General features: G+C 43.3%; 1 protein-coding gene across 1 annotated transcript in view; it reads left to right on the top strand.

Moving 5' to 3' along the window:
* LOC146869516 (keratin, type I cytoskeletal 19-like) overlaps positions 1 to 19,430 on the top strand; it is a 47,108-nt gene that overhangs the window by 14,457 nt on the left and 13,221 nt on the right. Inside the window, exons 2-5 of the mRNA XM_085654125.1 lie at positions 2,401 to 2,483; positions 12,862 to 13,018; positions 13,992 to 14,153; positions 15,009 to 15,134. Coding sequence (XP_085510251.1) covers positions 2,401 to 2,483; positions 12,862 to 13,018; positions 13,992 to 14,153; positions 15,009 to 15,134 — 528 coding nt within the window. The remainder of the gene's footprint in view (positions 1 to 2,400; positions 2,484 to 12,861; positions 13,019 to 13,991; positions 14,154 to 15,008; positions 15,135 to 19,430) is intronic.

Raw genomic sequence — 19,430 nt, 5'->3', positions numbered from 1 at the left:
ACGCTTCGACTGTCCGGAAAATCCGTGGGAAGAAATCTCAATAGACGTCCTAGGCCCCATACAAGACGCCAGTGGTAACCAGAAGTACCTCACCGTGGTCGTGGACAGGTACTCGAAGTGGCCAGAAGTCCATGTGGATGAAAACGCGGAGACAGATACCATCTTGGGGTTCCTCATGGAGGTGTTCATCAGAGAAGGGATCCCCAAAGGAATCCTCAGTGACAACGGCCCACAGTTCACGTCGACCAAATGGGAGGCCTTCATGGACAGAAACGGGATAACCGTCAGACGCACACCGGTCTACCACCCCGCGGGGAACGGAGCAGTAGAGAGATTCAACAGAGTAATAATGGGGTCAGTGCAAGTGGCCATCGGTCAGGGAGCAAGCTGGGAGAAGGAACTCAAGCGTCTGCTATGGGCTTACCGGATAACTCCCTCTTCCACAGGCTACAGCCCGTTCCGCATACTGAGAGGAAGAGAACCGTTCACCAGAGACAACGTGGCCTGGAAGAAGCTCACCGTGCAGAGTCATTGGTCGCCGGCAGTGGTGCGCAAGAACTTGGAGAAGGCGCAAGCCGTTTACACAAACTACTACAACTCAAGGCATAACACCAAGGAAGTCGCATTGGAGAGAGGAGAGTGGGTGAGGGTGAAACTGCCAACACCGGGGAGGAAAGGGGACAGCAAGTTCACGCCCCCATTCCAAGTGGTGGAACCCTATTCCACATCAGCCTTACTGAGCGACGGGAAGATATGGGCCCAAGATCGTATGGCAAGATGTACCAGGGCCGACGAGACTGAGCAGAGAATGGAACTGGAGAGCAGGGAAGGAGCCGGGTCCACACCGGCGGAAAAAAGCGAAAGTAGGAGACCAGATGGAGAAGCAGGAAGTGTTCCCCAAGGAACCTGGAGTCCAAGAGGAGGGGGAGTCGAGACTCCAGGACTAAGTGACCGAGAGACAGAGTTGGGCGGTCCTGAACCTCGAGATGCGAGTGGAGCGGCGTTCCTGAGTGGGGGGGCACCACCCCTACCGCAGGCGCAGGAAGCAGGAGGACACACTGCGGGAGGAGAATAATGCTGCCACAAAGATTCGAGGAGTTCAGCCTAGACCACAAGTAAGACTGTTCAAGTGTGAAGGAGGGACTGTGACTGTTGTGTTTATAAAGGAGGGAGATGTGGTGTTGCGGTCTAGTCCGCGGCGCGCACTACGTGCGCCGTCACCGGACTTCCGGCGGCGGCCATCTTGGATTCGGCACTAGCGCGCCGATTCGAATAGAGATCGGAGCTCCGTACCGGCGCTCCTGCGGTGAATGTAATTTAAGGAATAAACCCCTACCACCTTACCACAACGCTTAGTGTCATCTGTGGGGGGCACCACAAGTAAGGAAAGGGGCAACATTACACTCAACACCACCAGCCCAGCCAAGCAACAAGGAGACATGGTAGAAACAGGAGTGAACCCCTAGCATGGACCCTGCAGCCCAGGCTCAGGGCTTGCTAAATACTGGCCCTTGAAGCAGCCAGAACAGTGCAGGACAAGTCGCAGCTCTGGAAGTGCACGCCAACATCCATCCAAGCATGCTCAAAGACAGCCCTGCACAACGAACCCAAAACAGAAGGGAAAAGCATTTGCATCTAGGCAGATACTTCACTTCGTAAACCCCTGCGCCACATTATACCTCGATCAGGTAGAGCAAAGCCTCGTTAGAGTGACCCATTGAAATCTATGAGATTTTAGCGCCACTCCTAGGACGCAGGCCCTTTCACATAGGGCTTGCCCCATGTGAAAGGACACATTGCTGGAGTAGCGTCTGTTTTCAGACACACCCCACCAATGCATCACTTTTTCGCCTTCAGGGTACGTCAGTAATACTGACTTATCTGTAACTCCTTGCGACATGATGCTCCGTACACTTCTCATAAATAAGCCCCATTGTATTTAACAGCATCATTTAGGAAATCCCCAGAAGGCGTCCCAAACCCACCGCATCACTTTTCAAATGGGTTTCCACCTCCTTTGAGGCCTCAGTTACTTTTCAATTTTTTGTGACTAAATTTCAGTCTCAAAACATTGACTCATAACATACTGATTTGGTATTTGAAAGGGATGCCAACAACACATCACTTCCAGATAAGCTTTCTGACTCCTAAAATTAGATTATTGCATTCATTAAAAAAAACAAATCGAAGAGTTTGAGGTTTTATTTGACTTACTTTTTGTTTGGATAACGTTAAAAAAAATTAAAAAAAGAGGACTCCTTCACATTAGATGGAAGCAACCAAAAATTAGTTTTTTTAATATCAGAGGTGCAGGAAAATAGGATCCCAGATCCTTTTTACAATCTTCCATTGTGTTTTACTCTGATATATTCACCACAATTCTACCATTTTGATCTACAGATCCAGAATGCTGCACGAGACAATGGCCGGCTTTTGCTGCAGGTGGACAATACCGACCTGGCAGCCGATGACTTTAGGATGAAGTAAGTTTTGCGGTAGGAGCCACGGTTGATGTTCTAGAGCCTACCATGAATGTTCAAAAGTACAGATCAATGGTCAAGAACAAAGGTCCACAAATTTCCATTTAAATCACTGTTGACCTGACTGTATTTGCTGTACCAGGTAAACACAGATGCTGTATGAAAAAGTATTCATTGGGTGCCGTAAACATCTTAAATCTGAGATTTTCCTAGTGGAAATTGAGAATTGCATGTAGAATTTGGTGCCAATTTTGGTATCGGAATTTACCATGCGTTTTTGGGCTAACAAAATTCACCAATTGTGGCTGGGCGCTGTCATAGTACAACTCCCATCCATAATTATGATTCCTGCATAAACAGAAGTTTGTGCACAGATCAGAATTCTACTCTAAGTTAGCTGTACATTCTAAGTGAGAAAGAGCCATTTATTTATATAGTGTCTCTTTATGGGGTATATAGCAAGATGAGGATGAATCACATTGTTAGGTCTGGATTTATTGCTACTGTTCCAATTTACTATTTCTTCATACAAATATCTCATTCCTCTGTGCTGTATCAAAGGTGGCTTTTTTCCAAAGGTTGCTTGTCGCCGCTCTGTTATGTAGAAATGGTTAGACGTGTTCTTTATAAAACTGTTGGCAAATGCAGATTGTACCAAAACTAATTAAGTTTGTAGGACTTCAGTAAGCCTCATTATATACATATTGAACCAGCTCATCTACATAATTGTATAATTTCCATGTTAAACGATGTAAACTAAAGATGTGAAAATTAAGACAATGATTTAATATGTTGTTAAATAATCATTTCTAAGAATGGATGTGGCCCCCAAGAGCCAAATACATAGTGGCTGTTTCCAGACACTCCCTGTGTTCATCATTGGTGCCACTTGCTGGACATATCTCCTTTCATCCAATGCCAATCTGCCCTCTATAAATAGGAATACACCTAAAAAGAAGTAACCCTCTAACATTAAATTACTGGCACTGGCTCATCTAAACACATAGAGGACTATTTAAAAAAGGTAAACTTAGATGTTATCAAATCTAAACATCTCATTTACGCTTTTGATTTGTAGTAAATGTATTACTTTTCATTATTCACTATTTAGAAGTGTATATTTACTACATAGTGTAGATTTACATGTGTTCAACCCCTGAAAACAGGGGGTGAGCCTCATTTATGAGTGCAAAGTTACTACAGGGAACTTTTCTCACTTAGGCGCATACCTATGCTACTACTACAGAGATCTACCTATCATACAGTATAGGGAAAAACATTAAAGTTTATCAAAAGTAAAAAAATACAAAAAATATTTAAGATTAAATAATAATGTAAATAATGTAATAATGTAATGTAAATGAATGTAATATATTTATTTTAAATGTAGAGCAAAATAAAAAGTTAAACAACACTGCCATCCTAATTTTCAAATAAATGTTTAACTATATTAAATATACCAATTTAATTGAAATAAAAACACCTAAAGTAAAATGCTCATATTTATTTATGTAGTAAAAAGTTTAAAAGTTATGTGCAGTTAATTTAAATTAATTTACAAACATTACATTTATGTATTCTTTTAAATTAAAAAAAGATAAAAATATTTTAAAATGAAATACTAATGATACTAGACACACACACACACACACACACACGCATATATATATATATATATTAACATTTATTTAAATTTATGTAAGTAGTTGAAATAAATGAATTCATTTTGACATTATTTCCCCTGAGTAGTTCTTTTAAGTCTCTGCCTCCATTATTTTCTATGCAAGGATGTTGTAATAACAACGGTTGGCCATGAGTGGAACTGGACTTACTTTAGGTTTGAGCTGGATACATATTCTACTGTTTTGGGTCTTTTTTAGATCTAGTAACTTTAGACATGAAGTTTGTGAATAACAACGGGCATACTCTTGTGAGTGGGTGAATGTTCCACTCAAAATGTCTCCCCTCCCTAGCCCTTCTTTAATTCTTCCTTACCCCTCCCTCATCCCCACCCGCTTAGTAGTAAGTAGTCCACGTTTTCAAGCCACTGCGCCCTGTCCCTCCCATAATTACTACAGTTATTCCTAAAATGTAATCACACGTGTGTAGATATCTCTGCAGTCAGGACAGTGATTTCTTTTCAGAAAAGTTGGGGGAGGTGGAGATCTTCACATGTAGGTTTCAATCAATCATCAATAAGCGAGCTACTCACCCGTGAGGCTCTCAAGGCGCTAAGGGGGGGGTGCCGCTCCGTTCAGCCGAAGAGCCAGGTCTCGAGGGTCTCCCTGAAGGTGTTACGGGAGGGGGCGCATCTGTTGTCTGCCGGTAGCTCGTTCCACGTCTTGGCTGCGATGTGAGAGAACGATCTTCCGCCTGATCTGGCTCTGTGGATCCGCGGGGTCTCAGCCAGTGTGAGGTTGGATGATTGCAGGTTCCTTTTGGGTACGTGGAAGTTTATTCTGTCGTTGAGGTATTTTGGTCCATTGTTGAGCAGGCATTTGTAGACGTGAGTGAGGATTTTGAAAGCGACCCTCTTCTCCACGGGGAGCCAGTGGAGTCGCCACAAAGTTGTGGCTGATGTGTTCGTGCCGGGGGATGTCGAGGAAGAGTCTGGCTGCGGTGTTCTGCATTGTTTGCAGTTTGCGGAGTAGGGACTTGTTGATGCCGGCATAGATTGCGTTGCCATAGTCGAGTTTGCTGGTGATTAGTGCGTCAGTGACTGTTTCCTCGATTCTGGGGGGATCCATTTGAAGGTCTTTCGTAGGATGCAGAGGGTGTTGAAACAGCTGGAGGTGATGGCGTTGACCTGTCAGTTCATGGTGAGTAATGAGTCGAGTACGATGCCAAGGTTCCTGGCGTGGTCTGAAGGGGTAGTTGGGCTTCCGAGGGCAGTGGGCCACCAGGTGTTGTCCCATGCTGAGGGGGTGGTTCCAAGGACTTCTTTTTTCTCGGCGTTGAGTTTTAGCCAGCTGTTGGTCATCCAGACTTCCACTTCTTGCATTCCTCTCTGGAAGTTGAGTTTTGCGGTGGTGGGGTCTTTGTTGAGGGAGAGGATGAGCTGGGTGTCATCATCATAGGATACGATGTTGAGGCCGTGTTGTCGGACGATGTCTGCGAGGGAGGCCATGTAGATGTTGAAGAGGGTCGGGCCCAAGATGACCCCTGTGGGACTCCACAGGTGATGTTGGTGGGGGCAGAGAGGAAGGGGGGTAGTCTGATCCTTTGGCTTCTTCCGGTGAGGAACGAGCGGATCCAGTCTAGGGCAGTTCCTAGTATGCCGGCGTCATATAGTCTGGTTATTAGTGTGCGGTGGGAGACGGTGTCTAAGGCTGCAGATAGGTCAAAGAGGATGAGGGCCGCGGAGTGGCCCTGGTCCAGGAGGGTGCGGATGTCATCTGTGGCAGCGAGTAGGGTGGTCTCGGTGCTGTGGTTGGCTCGGAATCCGGATTGGGACGGGCCGAGGACGGTTTGTGAATATCATTTTGGAGTATGTTAGTGGAACTATTGTAGCACTACTAAACTTTATACAAAATTGAGTTGATTTAAATTCACCCTCCACTGTAAAGTTATTTCAGTCTTTATCATTCATTAATATTTCTTCTTCAGATAGTACAGGAAAAATTGAAATATTTTTAGAAACATCCAAGTAAAATCTCACTATATTCCCTGGACATTCCCCTCCAGGATTTCAACTGCATCTCATAAATGTGAATTTATTAATAAAAAAATAAAACACATCTAACATCCTGCTTTGTCTTACCTGAACACACCTGTTATAGCTCCCAGTTGTCTAATTGGGTTTCAATTGCATAGATTCAATTTAGAAATGAGGTACAGTAGCTTTTAAAAGGCATGAATTCATTTCTACACAATATATTCATGCTTGATGAAATAATGTAGTTACTTTCTCTCTGTACCTATCATGCAGGTTTATATACAGTATCACCATGATAATGTACATCCCATATAGCTCTTGACGTTGGAATAATTAATGTATGATCTTATTCTAATGAAGTATCCTATGCTACCTCTAATTGTAACTAACCTTTTGGTTTATTTGCTGCAAATCTTGTTCATCAGCTTGAGGTGTCAAACTGACTGGGAAACCAGCCAACTGGAGTCCATCATAAGTAATTAGCTCTCCTGCCCTCCTTTCTCCACAAGACAGTTGTCCTCTTTTGGTACAGTGCCATACAGTGAAGTCCTGAGACTGCAGAGAGTCCAAAACGTTGCTGCCAGAACTCTTCTTGGCCTCCCTAGAACCTGCTCAACCACCAGTGCTATCCGTCGGCTACACTGGCTGCCCGTGGCCAGACGTGTAGAGTTTAAGTCCCTCTGCATTGCTTTTAAAATTCTGAATTTCTCCTCTCCTGGCATTCTGGCCGACTTGCTCTCACCCTATTCACCCTCTTGTCAATCCCGTTCAATGAGACAACATCTGGCGGTTGTTCCCCGGGTGAGGAGGGTACGGGCGGGTGGGCGCTCCTTCCATACATTGGACCCCAAACTTTGGAACACTCTGCCAATATTCATCCGCAGCATGAATAATTAGCTGGAATTTCGCAAGGCCATCAAAACGCACCTCTTCCCTCCGCTATACAATTTGTCTCCTGTCAGCAGCCCTCCATTTTTCTGCTATCAGCGCTGGGACGCCCCTGTGCTGGGGCAGCTGTGCGCTTAATAAAATAGTATAACATGACATAACGTGGATAGCTTTGCTGTCTCTTACAAATATCTCTGACTGTTTCCAGCATATCAATTAGCATGTCATTTCAACAAAATGCTCCCCTGTTACATTCCTCAGCTGACCACAGATCAGCTGTTGGAGGCAAGCTCAAAACTCATTTTCTGCAATTCCAGTCCAGCTCACTTCAGACTGGTCAGCTGGTTCTTGCAAAAAGTAGGCCTTCATCAGTGTTTCATCTCACTGGGCTGCAGAAGGCCACATGCTCTGACCCTTGAGAATCCCCTCCAGTCCTTGGATTCAAGGCACAGCAGGTCCAGGCCTAACTCCCTTTCCAGGCACACCCAGCAGCAGGGTCTTCATCTTCTCTTGTTTCCAAGTCCAGTTTTATTATGAGGAGCTTATGGTGGGAAGCCTTCATTATTGAGGTCACTAACAAGTGATTGGTCGCGTTTGGACTATGCAAATTCTTTGTATTTGGGTCTTCCCAGTTACTTGATCTCCCGTTTGCAGGTGATTCAAAATGCGGCTGCTAGGGCCATATTTCTGGCCGCCCCCAGCACTCGTACTTCCCCTCTTTTGTCCTCCCTGCATTGGCTGCCGGTTCAAAAGAGAATTCATTTTAAAGCTCTGATTCTTGTGTTTAAAGGTTTTAATCAGATTGGAGCTCCTTACTTAAGACATAGATTCCCCCGCTGTGTCCCTCAACGTACTTTGAGATCCTCTACCCAACTCCTGACTCCTGTTCCGAAAATTGCACTTGCTCGGGTCGGAAGCCGCTCTTTTCAGGTGGTCACCTCCGGTCTATGGAACAACCTCCCCCTGACTCTCCGTCAGGCTCAGGATCTGCTGACTTTTAGAAAAAGGCTCAAGACATGGCTTTTCCAACTTTAATTTGGCTCCACTGGCATCTGTCGCTTGGTGTCTGTGTTTTCTTTTGTGGTTACGTGGTTGCGTGTTCATTTTCAGCGCCGGGACATTCCTGGGAGTAGCCGTGCGCTCTACAAATACCCGACATAACATAACACAACATTGGTAAAAACTCTTGATCCATTCCCAAGAAATTGTTCTCCCAGCCCTCTTTTGCATTGGTTCCTGTCTGGTTTACTGGACACAATTCCACAAAACGTTGCTCTGCTTTCAAGAGGACAAGACTCTTATGGTAGTGTGTGGAGCACAGGATCTTCCCCCGCTGGCTGCCCAATGGACATGATTGACCTTCACTGGAAACCAAAGTTGGCTCGTTCTGAGGTCCGGGCCCCTGTTCTTGAAGAGTCTGATTTGCTGGAAGTGGATCAGCTTCTAAGGCACCATGACTCTGTAGCACTATTTACTAGAAGACATACAAAGATATAGAAGTCTTTACCACAGAACATCTTTCTGTAGAAGGTTCCTGACAGTTCTTTGAGAGGGCAATGTCCTTTTCCAGCCAACTCCCTTCTCCCCATTGCAAGTTACCTAACCAGTAATTACTCCTGCATGTCAGCAGGTCCAGCCATATTGTTCTCTCCCAGGAAATGTATTTCAGAACTCTTCAAGAGTTATTTAGTGCCACTGAAGAAGATAGAACCTGGTCAGAATTGAATTAGTTACTGCCATGGCTTCTGAACAAAGAAAGTCAACTTTTAATAAAGTCAGCCGTGCCGCATATGTCACAAAAACCTATGTTCACCACTAAATCATAATACAACAATGCATCTATTTCCTATTCTCATGTGTGGCAAAATATACCATTTCTTAACAAGTATGCATTTACCATAGGAAAATGACCAGACAGTGACAAATACCTTTTTTGGATATTTTATGTAGTAATATAGCAGTCTAAATATTAGGACTATCCTGCGTTTTAGACATTATTCACCCAGGCATTCCGTGCTTCAAGGCACTATTTATGTTTGACTTAGCTAATGTCAAAATGTATGTTATGTTATATGGACCTGAGAGCACTCTTATCATCCGAGGGGTATCCAGGCACTGGGTAGGGGAGTAGGCCGGTCAGGCTCCTAGTAGAATAGCCAGGTCTACAGTTTCTTGCGGAACTCGAGAAGGGATGGGGAGGTCCTGATGGGGTGAGGAAGGTTGTTCAAGGAATATTAAAAGTAGCTTTCTGTTGAAAATGTTTTCCTTTGACATGTGCCTCACAGCACACCAGCTTAGATATGCAATGGCCGGCCTGAAATAATCATTATAGAGTGACTTATGGGGTGGTGAAAATCCACATGGTATCGCACGTCACATGTAACCTTTATGCCACTAGTGCACTGCATGTGCCACATTACTTTGAATTAGCATAATAGTTAAATATGCCAAACTTTCACCATATTTTCTAGTGCCTAGAATCAAAATAGTTTTATACAATGACAAATGGTATAAAGGAATAGATACAAAATCATTTTTGAGTAGAGTACATTTAATTACCCTCTCCACAATTATTATTCTTGCTTGGATGTATCAAAACATATTTTTAACCCACATAGACACTAGCACCTAATCAATGAAATAAACACAAAAAATGACATATATCACAACATTCTATACATAAACCAAAAAACATATATATAAAAACCACAATAACCCTACAATATTATTATTCTCACTAGTGTCCCCCTTATAATTCTGGAAGGACCACTAAGAGGTAGTCCAGGTGGCACACTTAAGGCTAGTCAACTAATACAAGTCGTTCTAGTGTGACACCCTACAATTCTAAACAATCACTACAGTTCAAATGACTCCTCCTTAGAAGTGTCGACGTGACCACGTTTCAGCCTTTATTCTTCTTAGGCCTCCTCAGGACAGGGTTAATACATTAATCTATCAAACCATCAAAAAGACCAGGGTTCATAATATACAGTGCCACTTAGATTTCACAATGCTCAGGATACAATCCGTCTTCCACTGCTTCTGGTGGGACGCTCTCCATATGTATGCATGTACTGGTTCACCCTCTTTGTTTCAGTTCAACCATTACGCAAAATCACCGGTATCAACTCTTATTGGAGTCTGGGGAGCAAATATCCTCTATTTCCTTCTGATTGTCCGCGGCTGCCAAAATGCTTGCCTAGAATCAAAATAGGCCAATAATTTCAGTTCCATAAGGGCAACAAAATCTGAGACATTAAATGTGAATTTTCTCACTCCCTCTACTTAAAAAGAATCAACCATCTTTTTTGGGGAGAACCCTAGACCTATTCTTTTACACCTCCCATCTCTTTAAGCGTTCATCCATGATGAGCAACCTTAGCATCTGTAAATATGGTCTTTTTAAGACCCTTGTAAAGTAATCGCTGTTAACATGAATAAACATGTGTGTTACCCAAATAGTGAGGCAATTCACAGTCACCCAGGGCTATAGTGTCAGCCTCACTTTCCCAATAATCCCAGGACTCAAAATTTCTGACACACAATCCCTCTGTTGGCTTGACAATGCAGTTGTCACCTTGACAATTGAAGCTGATCTAAGCTTGGAACCCATACAATTGCACATCAGTACTCACAGTTCATGCAGCCCTTTATGACTGTGCCTATATGAATACAGAACTTCTAATAGCCCTCAAACAATAGCACCCTGAAACCCTTGCACCTGTATTACTCATGTAGGAAGCCAAGAGTCAGAAAAGCAGGCAAAGAGGTACTTCCATACCACATCAAACAAAGCACACTTTGGCACCTGGGTAACAAATGCAGGTAGTTCCTCCAAAGATCTACAGCGGCTTTCGTTAAGTTGAAAAAGTACAACTCATACCAACTCAACCATATGTACTTCCTCTGTGACAAGCACAGCACTAACAGAGCAATCACACCATCACTTATTCCACACCATGCATCTTCCCACAAGGAAAGACAGCAATGCTAGCCAGCATACGAAGAATCCATGCATGAACCTCTTGAACCCAAAAAATAAATGTTGACCAGGATTTCAACTGCGATATGGATGCAAAACCACATCTTACAATGAAATAAGAGCATTCCTCTGTGAGAAGAATTTTCATCTCCAGATCATGGGCAAGCCCACAGTGGCTTAAAACTATGTTCGACCTCTTAGAAGGGATTGACAACACTGATCAGAATGTGCTAATCAATATTTAGAATCATACACTGTATTTGCGGGCCTTCCCTATCTAAGTGCTTTCAATGCTATCTGCCAACCAGACATCTTAGATCAGCCACATAAAACAAACTCATCAACCAGTCACAAAGACTTAGAGTCAGATCCCTTCTTGTACATGACCGCCCACTCTGGAATGAGTCCTTTAATATCTAATACATAAAACCACAAATTCCGCAACAGCTCTTCTTACATTAGTCTTTAGTTGTATGGCTCTTTGCCATGCTGGTACATCACTCCGCCTAGTTCCTTGATATAGCAAGCCCTCACATCTGTATACAATGTTGACTAATGAAATGCCCAAGACTGGTGGTCAGTCTCATACACAAACGTGAAGACCAGAGGACCTGTGTACCCGCAGAAGGTGAAGTTTCATTTTCCGCCACAGTGTCTAGCAAAGTCACAAAACGTTGTTATTCATGAAAACTGGCGAAAATGTCTGATTTTGGCTGATTTCACCCAAGGTGAAGTCTGCCTTGAGCTGTCCGAATAAAGTGCGATTTCCTGACACTGTATATCCTATCCATGAAGGATAGAACCTCAAGACATAGGTAATTTATGTCTGGTGAGTTTGACCCTTAGGTACATGGGCTTTTGAGAATGGGGCTACTTTGAAAGTGTTTCATGTGGGCGGCCAGAAGGGTCAAGGATTGCTTCACATCGGCATTCTCTTGAAGCTTTTCGTGACCCTTCCCAGCAGGTGCAATGAGCTTGGTCAATCGCAAAGAGCAGCTCAAACTGTCTCCTCTTGTTTGTAAATTCTGCAAACATTTCAGTCACTAAAACTTGCAATTTTGTTTATACTATGATGGTTTCTGAGTCAGCCGACATCGCAACTTTGCCCATCTCTTTTGTGTACTGGTTTACAACAGTGTGTTACTACCTCCTTACAAATTTGCAATCTAATGGAGGATTAGACCTGGAATGCATCCTTGTCTTTCTGGTCATATCCAACCTACGAATCAACTCCCACACCTGCCAGCGAGGCATCAAGTAGACCTGCAGTACCACCTTTCATTGTCAGATCCCGCATCACATTCGACATAACTTCTGCATCAGATGTATTCCTATGTAACCCCATCCCTCCCAAAGCAGGCAATGACATCCCCTGATGTTTTCAATGCATGATAAAGATAAAAATAAATGATACCTTTATAAGAGATGGCTCCTTGATTGAGCTTAAAAGTCCATAGTTTGCTTCACTATGGTTAGGTTTGAAAATAAATCAATATTATGCTGCTAAAAAAAAAGACCATATTTGACAGCTTGATGTTTATCAGATTTGTATTCTCTAAGTCCAACACATGAACCTCAAGCATAATTCACTATATTTAACAAAATCCCAAAACTTGTGTGCCCCAAAACCAATAACACCTCAATGTAAGTCTCCACACCCATAAGACCCCATGTGAGAAATATGATGTATCCTTACAAACTAACGTGGGCTTGTGTATTATATCATTTTGGCGGCAAATGGGCAACATTTCATGAGTGGAATATTTCAACAGATAAGTAGAAAGCCCTAGTCACTTATCATTCATCCAACACGTCACAAATAGTGACTCTAATTAAACATCTCCATCTTCCTGTAGGTTTGAAGCAGAGCTCTCTCTCCGACAGAACGTGGAAGTAGACATTGCCAGGCTGCGTAGACTCCTGGATGACCTGACGATGAAGAGAGCTGGTCTGGAGCTGCAGTTTGAGCAGCTGCAAGAGGAGCTGGTTTACCTCAAGAAGAACCACAGCGCTGTAAGACAATTTTCACTTTTTTATTGTGAAATAAAATTGAATCATGGCGATTGGAAGATATTTTCTCCTGTATCACCAACATATTTACCGTCTAGAAAAGAGGCGATAGAGATATGTACCTTTTAAGTCTTCTGCCAGTTAGTGACCATGCAGCAGGCATGCGATGACCAGACTATTGCAGATTTGTTAATGGGTCAGCTGTTTGGCTACTGAAAACACACTCACATCATGCATCTCAATAACTAATTTATGATTAGTCAACCCACGCAGTTCAGGCCAGGCAATTCAACACTAGCAATTTAACCCAAGCAAATCAACACTAGCAATTCAAGCCAAGCTATCCAACAATAGCAATGCAACCCAAGCAATTCAACCCAAGCAATTCTAACCAGGCAATTTAACAATAGCAATTCAACCGAAGCAATTCAACAATAGCAATTCACCCCAAGCAATTCAAGCCAAGCAAATCAACACTAGCAATTCAAGCTAAGCTATCCAACAATAGCAATGCAACCCAAGCAATTCAACCCAAGCAATTCTAAACAGGCAATTTAACAATAGCAATTCAACCCAAGCAATTCAACAATAGCAATTCACCCCAAGCAATTCAACTCAAACAATTCAACAATAGCAATTCAAGTAAAGCAATTCAACCCAAGCAATTCTAACCAAGCAATTTAACAATAGGAATTTAACCAAAGAAATTCAACTCAAACAATTGAACAATAGCAATTCACCCCAAGCAATTCAAAACAGCAATTCAACAATAGCAATTCCAGCCAAGCAATGTCCAAGAGCATACAGACAAACTTTGGAACAATAATTCAATGATTAGAACCTGATTAAGTTAAGTGGGTGATAACAAATATCCAAGATTCTCCTGATCGTAAAGGACATCTGGGCCATTGTGAAAAGTAAGAAGTGCCACGATTTGCCAGCTCATGTAAACAGTGTATTTTGCTTTTCTTTACAGGAAGTAGAGGAAATCAGTAAGCAGCTTGGTGGCTCAGTCAGCGTTGAGGTTGACGCTGCACCCTCTGTTGACCTGGGTAAGATGATGGCCGACATGAGAGCACAATATGATGGCCTTGCTGAAAAGAATCGAGAGGAGGCCAGACGACGCTTTCATGAAGAGGTAACGCCTTATTTTGAATGTAAAGTAATATTCACATCTAGTTTTTTCGGAGTGCTCCTTACCATGTTGCTAAAGACACAGTTATGACAGACAAGGAAATCAGAGGGAAATAAATTGATTTGACCAGAAGCAGATATCTGTGTTTATTATTGATCCTTCCTTCTGGTTTCACCCAAGGACCCCAATTTCCTATGGTAAAGTAGATGCTTAGTTGATACAAATCATGGGCCATTGCACACAAGTTGTTAATAATCCTGCCTTTTCATGTATTGTCCTCCTATTTTTTAAACCATCCGGATGAGTGATGATAGTAGAAAAATTACCTAAAGATGTTGAATGGAGAAAATGTGCTTTTACGTCCTTTAAAATCCCATTAATGTTTTTGCAACAGTTTTGATTGCTGAAGAGAAAATCTTTGATCTCCATTCCTACTTTAGTTTAACGTGATCTAGTCATTTTATGTTCCTAATGGATGGATACTGCTGTGTTGTTATGTTTTCTAATGTATGACACTTGCCATGTTTCCTTCTGAGGCTTCCAATATTGCTTTGCTTTTTGTTGGTTACTGGCATGGCAATGCTGAGTGCCTTTGTTGCCTGTTGGCTGATATAAGAGGCTTGCTTTTTTGCCAGCTTCCTATTGGCTGTTGGAAGAGGCTTGCAATATTCAATCAATCAATTAATCATAACTTGTTAATCATGGCTACTCACTAGTGAGAGTCTCAAGCCCCATATTACTGTACTTCCCGGTGGATGGCACTCACCGTGTTTCCTATTCACTGTTGGATGAGGCTTGCTATATTGGTGCACCACCTAAGGCAGCCGCCTTATCTCTTGTACTGTAAACCTGTTTCAGAGCGAGAAGCTGATGATTGAGGTCACCGTTAGCAGTGAAGAACTGAGCATCAAGAAGATCGAGATCACCAACTTGACACGAAAGGTTCAGGGACTGGAGATTGAGCTGCAGTCCCAGCTCAGCATGGTAAGTGCTACACAGGCTGATCCTGGGCTCACATTGCGAGGACACTGAAGCCCCCTCAACAAGTATAGACCAGAGATGGCTGCCCCTGAATGTCCTCAGTTGGGAGGCGTCACCAAAGAAAGAACATGGTACAGGAAAGAAAATTATGAATATTTCTTTCTCCCTACCTAGAAATCCCAAACACAAACCTCATAGTAGTGTCAAATTCACATATTCTGAAAGCAGAGGGGTATTCCCTTGGCTTCTAAAGTTGGACTTTGATTTTAATGATCTGAATGGATTTGAATGATCAAACAATATTGGCAACCACAGAGACAGAAATGAGTAGATGAGAGACATCTAAAATGGAGGTTCAATGGAGGCTAATTTAAGTTTAGGACAGTTACCATTTTAGAAGCAAGATAAATGCAAGATTGTGATGGAGGAGAGTTGCTGCTCAACGGCCTGTAACCATATTTTGGGTTTTTGTACAGTGTTTTTCCACCAACCAAGATTCTCTTCAAGATGTTATTATGTAAGTGAAGGAGTAGGAGGGAAGTTGGGAAAAGGGACGAGATCGAGAGAGTGAAGAGAGACTTAGTGAGTGAGAGAAGAATGAGTGGAGTAGTGTTGAAAGGAAGTGAGAGGAGGAAAGAAAGAGGTACACGTATGAGGGAAGGATGCCATGGGGAGAGAGCGAGAGCAGGGACTATGCAACATTGGGTTTGTCTTAACTCTGCAAGTTCTATTTGCAAAACACGTGCACCACTACCATAATTGTCTGTTTCCGCGTAGGTGAAGGTACATTTACTGATTTGAGGAGACTCATTTTATGGGAAGTTGAAAGGCTGAAATGGATTTGCTAGACCGGAAGTACGCCCAGACAGGAAGATGTCAACTTCCTTATTATATGAAACACAAGAAATTAGGTCAACTGCAAAGGGCTCCTGACTGTTTTGCCTTTCCATCTTCAAAGGGACCAGGACAGGGAGATTGTTGAACATCTTTCTCTCCTTTGTACACCGTTCTCTAAACTAAAATCTCAATAATTCCAGTGCATTCCAATTGGCAGACAGAATCCTATTTTTTCTTCATGAAGCTCTCCCTTTGAACATTCCCAAATGTTGAAACTCTCCCTTTGAACATTCCCAAATGTTGGAATATATAAAAGTGCCTTCTACTCAACATGTCTCCCAAGTCAGCTGTTGTCAGGGCGTCTCCTGTGATAAAACCCTTGTGTCTTGAACAAGAGGAACCAGGAGCTTCTTAAAGCAGGTCGTGCATTAATGCTCCGTAGTAGTATTGAGAAACACCAGGAATATACAGTTCCTAATGATGCAGGGGGAAGGCAGGTCTTTCTAAAGAGTGCCCTCACACACCCCAAAGGATGTTGTGCTTCATCATTTGGCCTGCTCCTCGTCAGGTCGGCGCTGCAATGCACCTGCGAAGAGGCTCTTTGGCGGAGATCTTTTGGTGATGAAGCAGTAGAGTGAGTGCAGGGGTGTGGGCTAGGTAGTGTGGTGAGTGTGATGATAAAATAGGTCTAGAGCATCCCTAACAAATGTATTTATTCCCAGGGAGCACGAGCCTAGCAAAAAATAGTGAGCCCCGCCTGGATGTAATGATCCAATAGGGCTAGTGACCCTATGCACCACACTAGCACTTTAGGAACTGCATATCACTTGTGTTTCTCAAAAAAAATAAAAACCTTGTGGCCTGGTAGTCAGAAGGCTTGAAGTCCTGAGAGGTGGTAGGCAACAAGAGACATAGTCAATTCAATTCAAAGGTTCTTTATTTCGGCCATGTTGGCCATAAAAGAGTACAAGATAAAACATAATAAAAACATGGTTAAAAACCATTTACATTTTGAAGGATAAATTTCATAGGAACATTGAACGTCTTTATAAAAAGATAAATATAGGTGTATTTAATCATTAACATTCAATGTCAATTAATTAGCGCCGCTTCGACCACATAGCTAGCAAGAACTTGGAAAGTGCAAAAACAATGGGACTTGATGAGTCGGACTTGAGAATTCTAAAAGCAGATAAACAGTTTTTAAAGCCAAGGTTTTTACAAAGGGGAACCAGCCAGTGCCTCCTGGATTTGATGTATGCAGGGAGAAGAAGAGAACATGAAGTTCATCCTCTACATCACAACTACACCCGGGGCAGGACTTATTGGCTGTAACTGACCAGTTGCTAGTAAAGGCTTTTAAAGTTAAAGTGCCATATCTCCATTGTAAAAAGAGTTTCCTTGCCTGGAGCAGAAAAACAATATCTATGAAAGTCTCAAAGAAATAGACATTTTTAACAGTTAGAAATAATTTAGTCAGGGTACCAGTATTAGAAGCACAAATAATGGAATTCAAGTGTTTTTCCTTAAAAATCCGAGTAAGCGACTTACGCGTGACTTGGCAACAGGAGCTTTCCGGACTATCCCATAAGGGCGATAATCCCAATCTTAAGAATTCATGTTTAATAAATGCCAACCAGGGGATTTTCCCAGAGCTACTATAAGTTAATATCTGCTTGAGCTCTTGCCTGTAATATGACAAATCTGATGTTGCCCATAGCCTGCACCAAAACCTTAAGGGCTTTAGTGCTAGCTCGTCTTCTATTGGTCCTAGTCCCAGATCTAACCTGAGGGAGAGGAGCGGAGTGCCCTGAGGGTGTGTCAGCAGCTGCCTAATAAATTTAGTTTCAATTTTCACAATGGCTGAACCACTTAAATGCCCCCACAACTCCCCACCATAGGGGGCTGTAGCCCTTGCTTGGGTCTTATAAATCTCCAGGGCTGGGCTCACTGGCTTGTATGTCGATGAGTTTGAGACCTTAAGGATACCCCCCGCCAGCTGTGACAATTTCAGTTGTGATTTGACCTGTTGCGGACCCCAGGAGAGATTCTCTTCAAGAGTAACCCCCAAATATTGAAATGTCGTAACCCTTTCCAGCCTTTTGCCTCCTAGGGTCGGACTAGCACGGGTGGAAACCGGAGGATTAAATATCATGAATTTTGTTTTATTGACATTTATGTCCAGACCACGACTTCGACAGTAATCTTCAAAGCCATTCAGTATACGTTGGATTCCCATGGGGGACTTAGAGAGGAGGAGCGTATCATCGGCGAACATGATCGCCGGAACCCTCCTACCTGCCTACCTTGGGGCGTCATTGTTTGGTAAATTTTCCAGATGAGCAATTACACCATTGACATAGAGGGAGAACAGGGTTGGTGCCAAGACACAACCCTGTCTCACGCCTCTGCCAACCAGGAACCTTGATGACAATGCCCCATTCCTACCGCATCTAACCTGGGCAAAGTTCCCCTCGTGTAGTTTCATCAGTACCTGCAGAATTTGTTGCGGAACACCAAGATTGTTGAGGACCCCCCAAAGTTTGTCCCGTGGGACTAGGTCAAATGCGGACCGGAGGTCCACGAACACCATGTAGAGGCTGAGACCCTCAATCTTTGCCGTTTTCCAGTATAATAGTATCAGGCGAAAGATCTGGTCCATGGTGGACGTGTTCCTCCTGAACCCTGCTTGGAGAGGAGTTAGAATATCATTTTCCTCTGTCCACGCCAGCAAACGATCCAGGACCAACCGTGCAAACATTTTTTGCGGGACATTATTGTGGCTAATAGGCCTGCAATTGGCTGGGAGCAGGGGAGAGCCCTTCTTAAAAATCGGGACAATCTCTGATCCCAGCCAAGTATCTGGGACTTGCATGCCTCTAAGGATTGCGTTAAAGAGGATGAAAAAATAAGGGCCCCAAATCCCTGGTTGGTGCCTGAATAAGTCCCCCGGGAGTTTGTCCAGCCCCGGAGCCTTACCCACAGCAAGTTTGCCAATCACACGAGTTACCTCCTCCAGGGAGAATTCTAGTGCCTCTGGGCAAGTGGATGAAACTAAAGATGCCAACACAACATCCATTGGCTGATTGTCTGAATATAGGGCTTCAAAGTGTGCTTCCCATCCCGTTGGAGCAATGTTAGGTTCTATTGCTGATCTGAGTTCCCCCGAGCCTGTACTAACTAATGACCAGAATCTACGGGCGTCCCTAGCTTCCAGAGCAGTGGTTAGGTTGGACCACCTGTCCATGTCCCAGTCTTTTCTTGCATTGGCCATTACCCCCTTATAATGCGATCGCAAGTCCCTGAGCTGGGATTTGCATGTTGCCGATTTAACTGCCAAAATCAACTCCGACTTAGCCTTCCTGCAAGTGGAGTTGTACCAGGACGCAGCTGGTGTTCTTTTCCTCTTTGCTGAAGCCAGGGGATTAAAAACTTCAGCTAGATTGGAAACTAAGGCCGAAT

This window comes from Triturus cristatus, chromosome 1_1 (assembly GCF_964204655.1).
Source record: "Triturus cristatus chromosome 1_1, aTriCri1.1, whole genome shotgun sequence".
In the NCBI taxonomy this organism is placed as follows: domain Eukaryota; kingdom Metazoa; phylum Chordata; class Amphibia; order Caudata; family Salamandridae; genus Triturus; species Triturus cristatus.
This window is presented reverse-complemented; position numbering and strand designations above follow the sequence as displayed.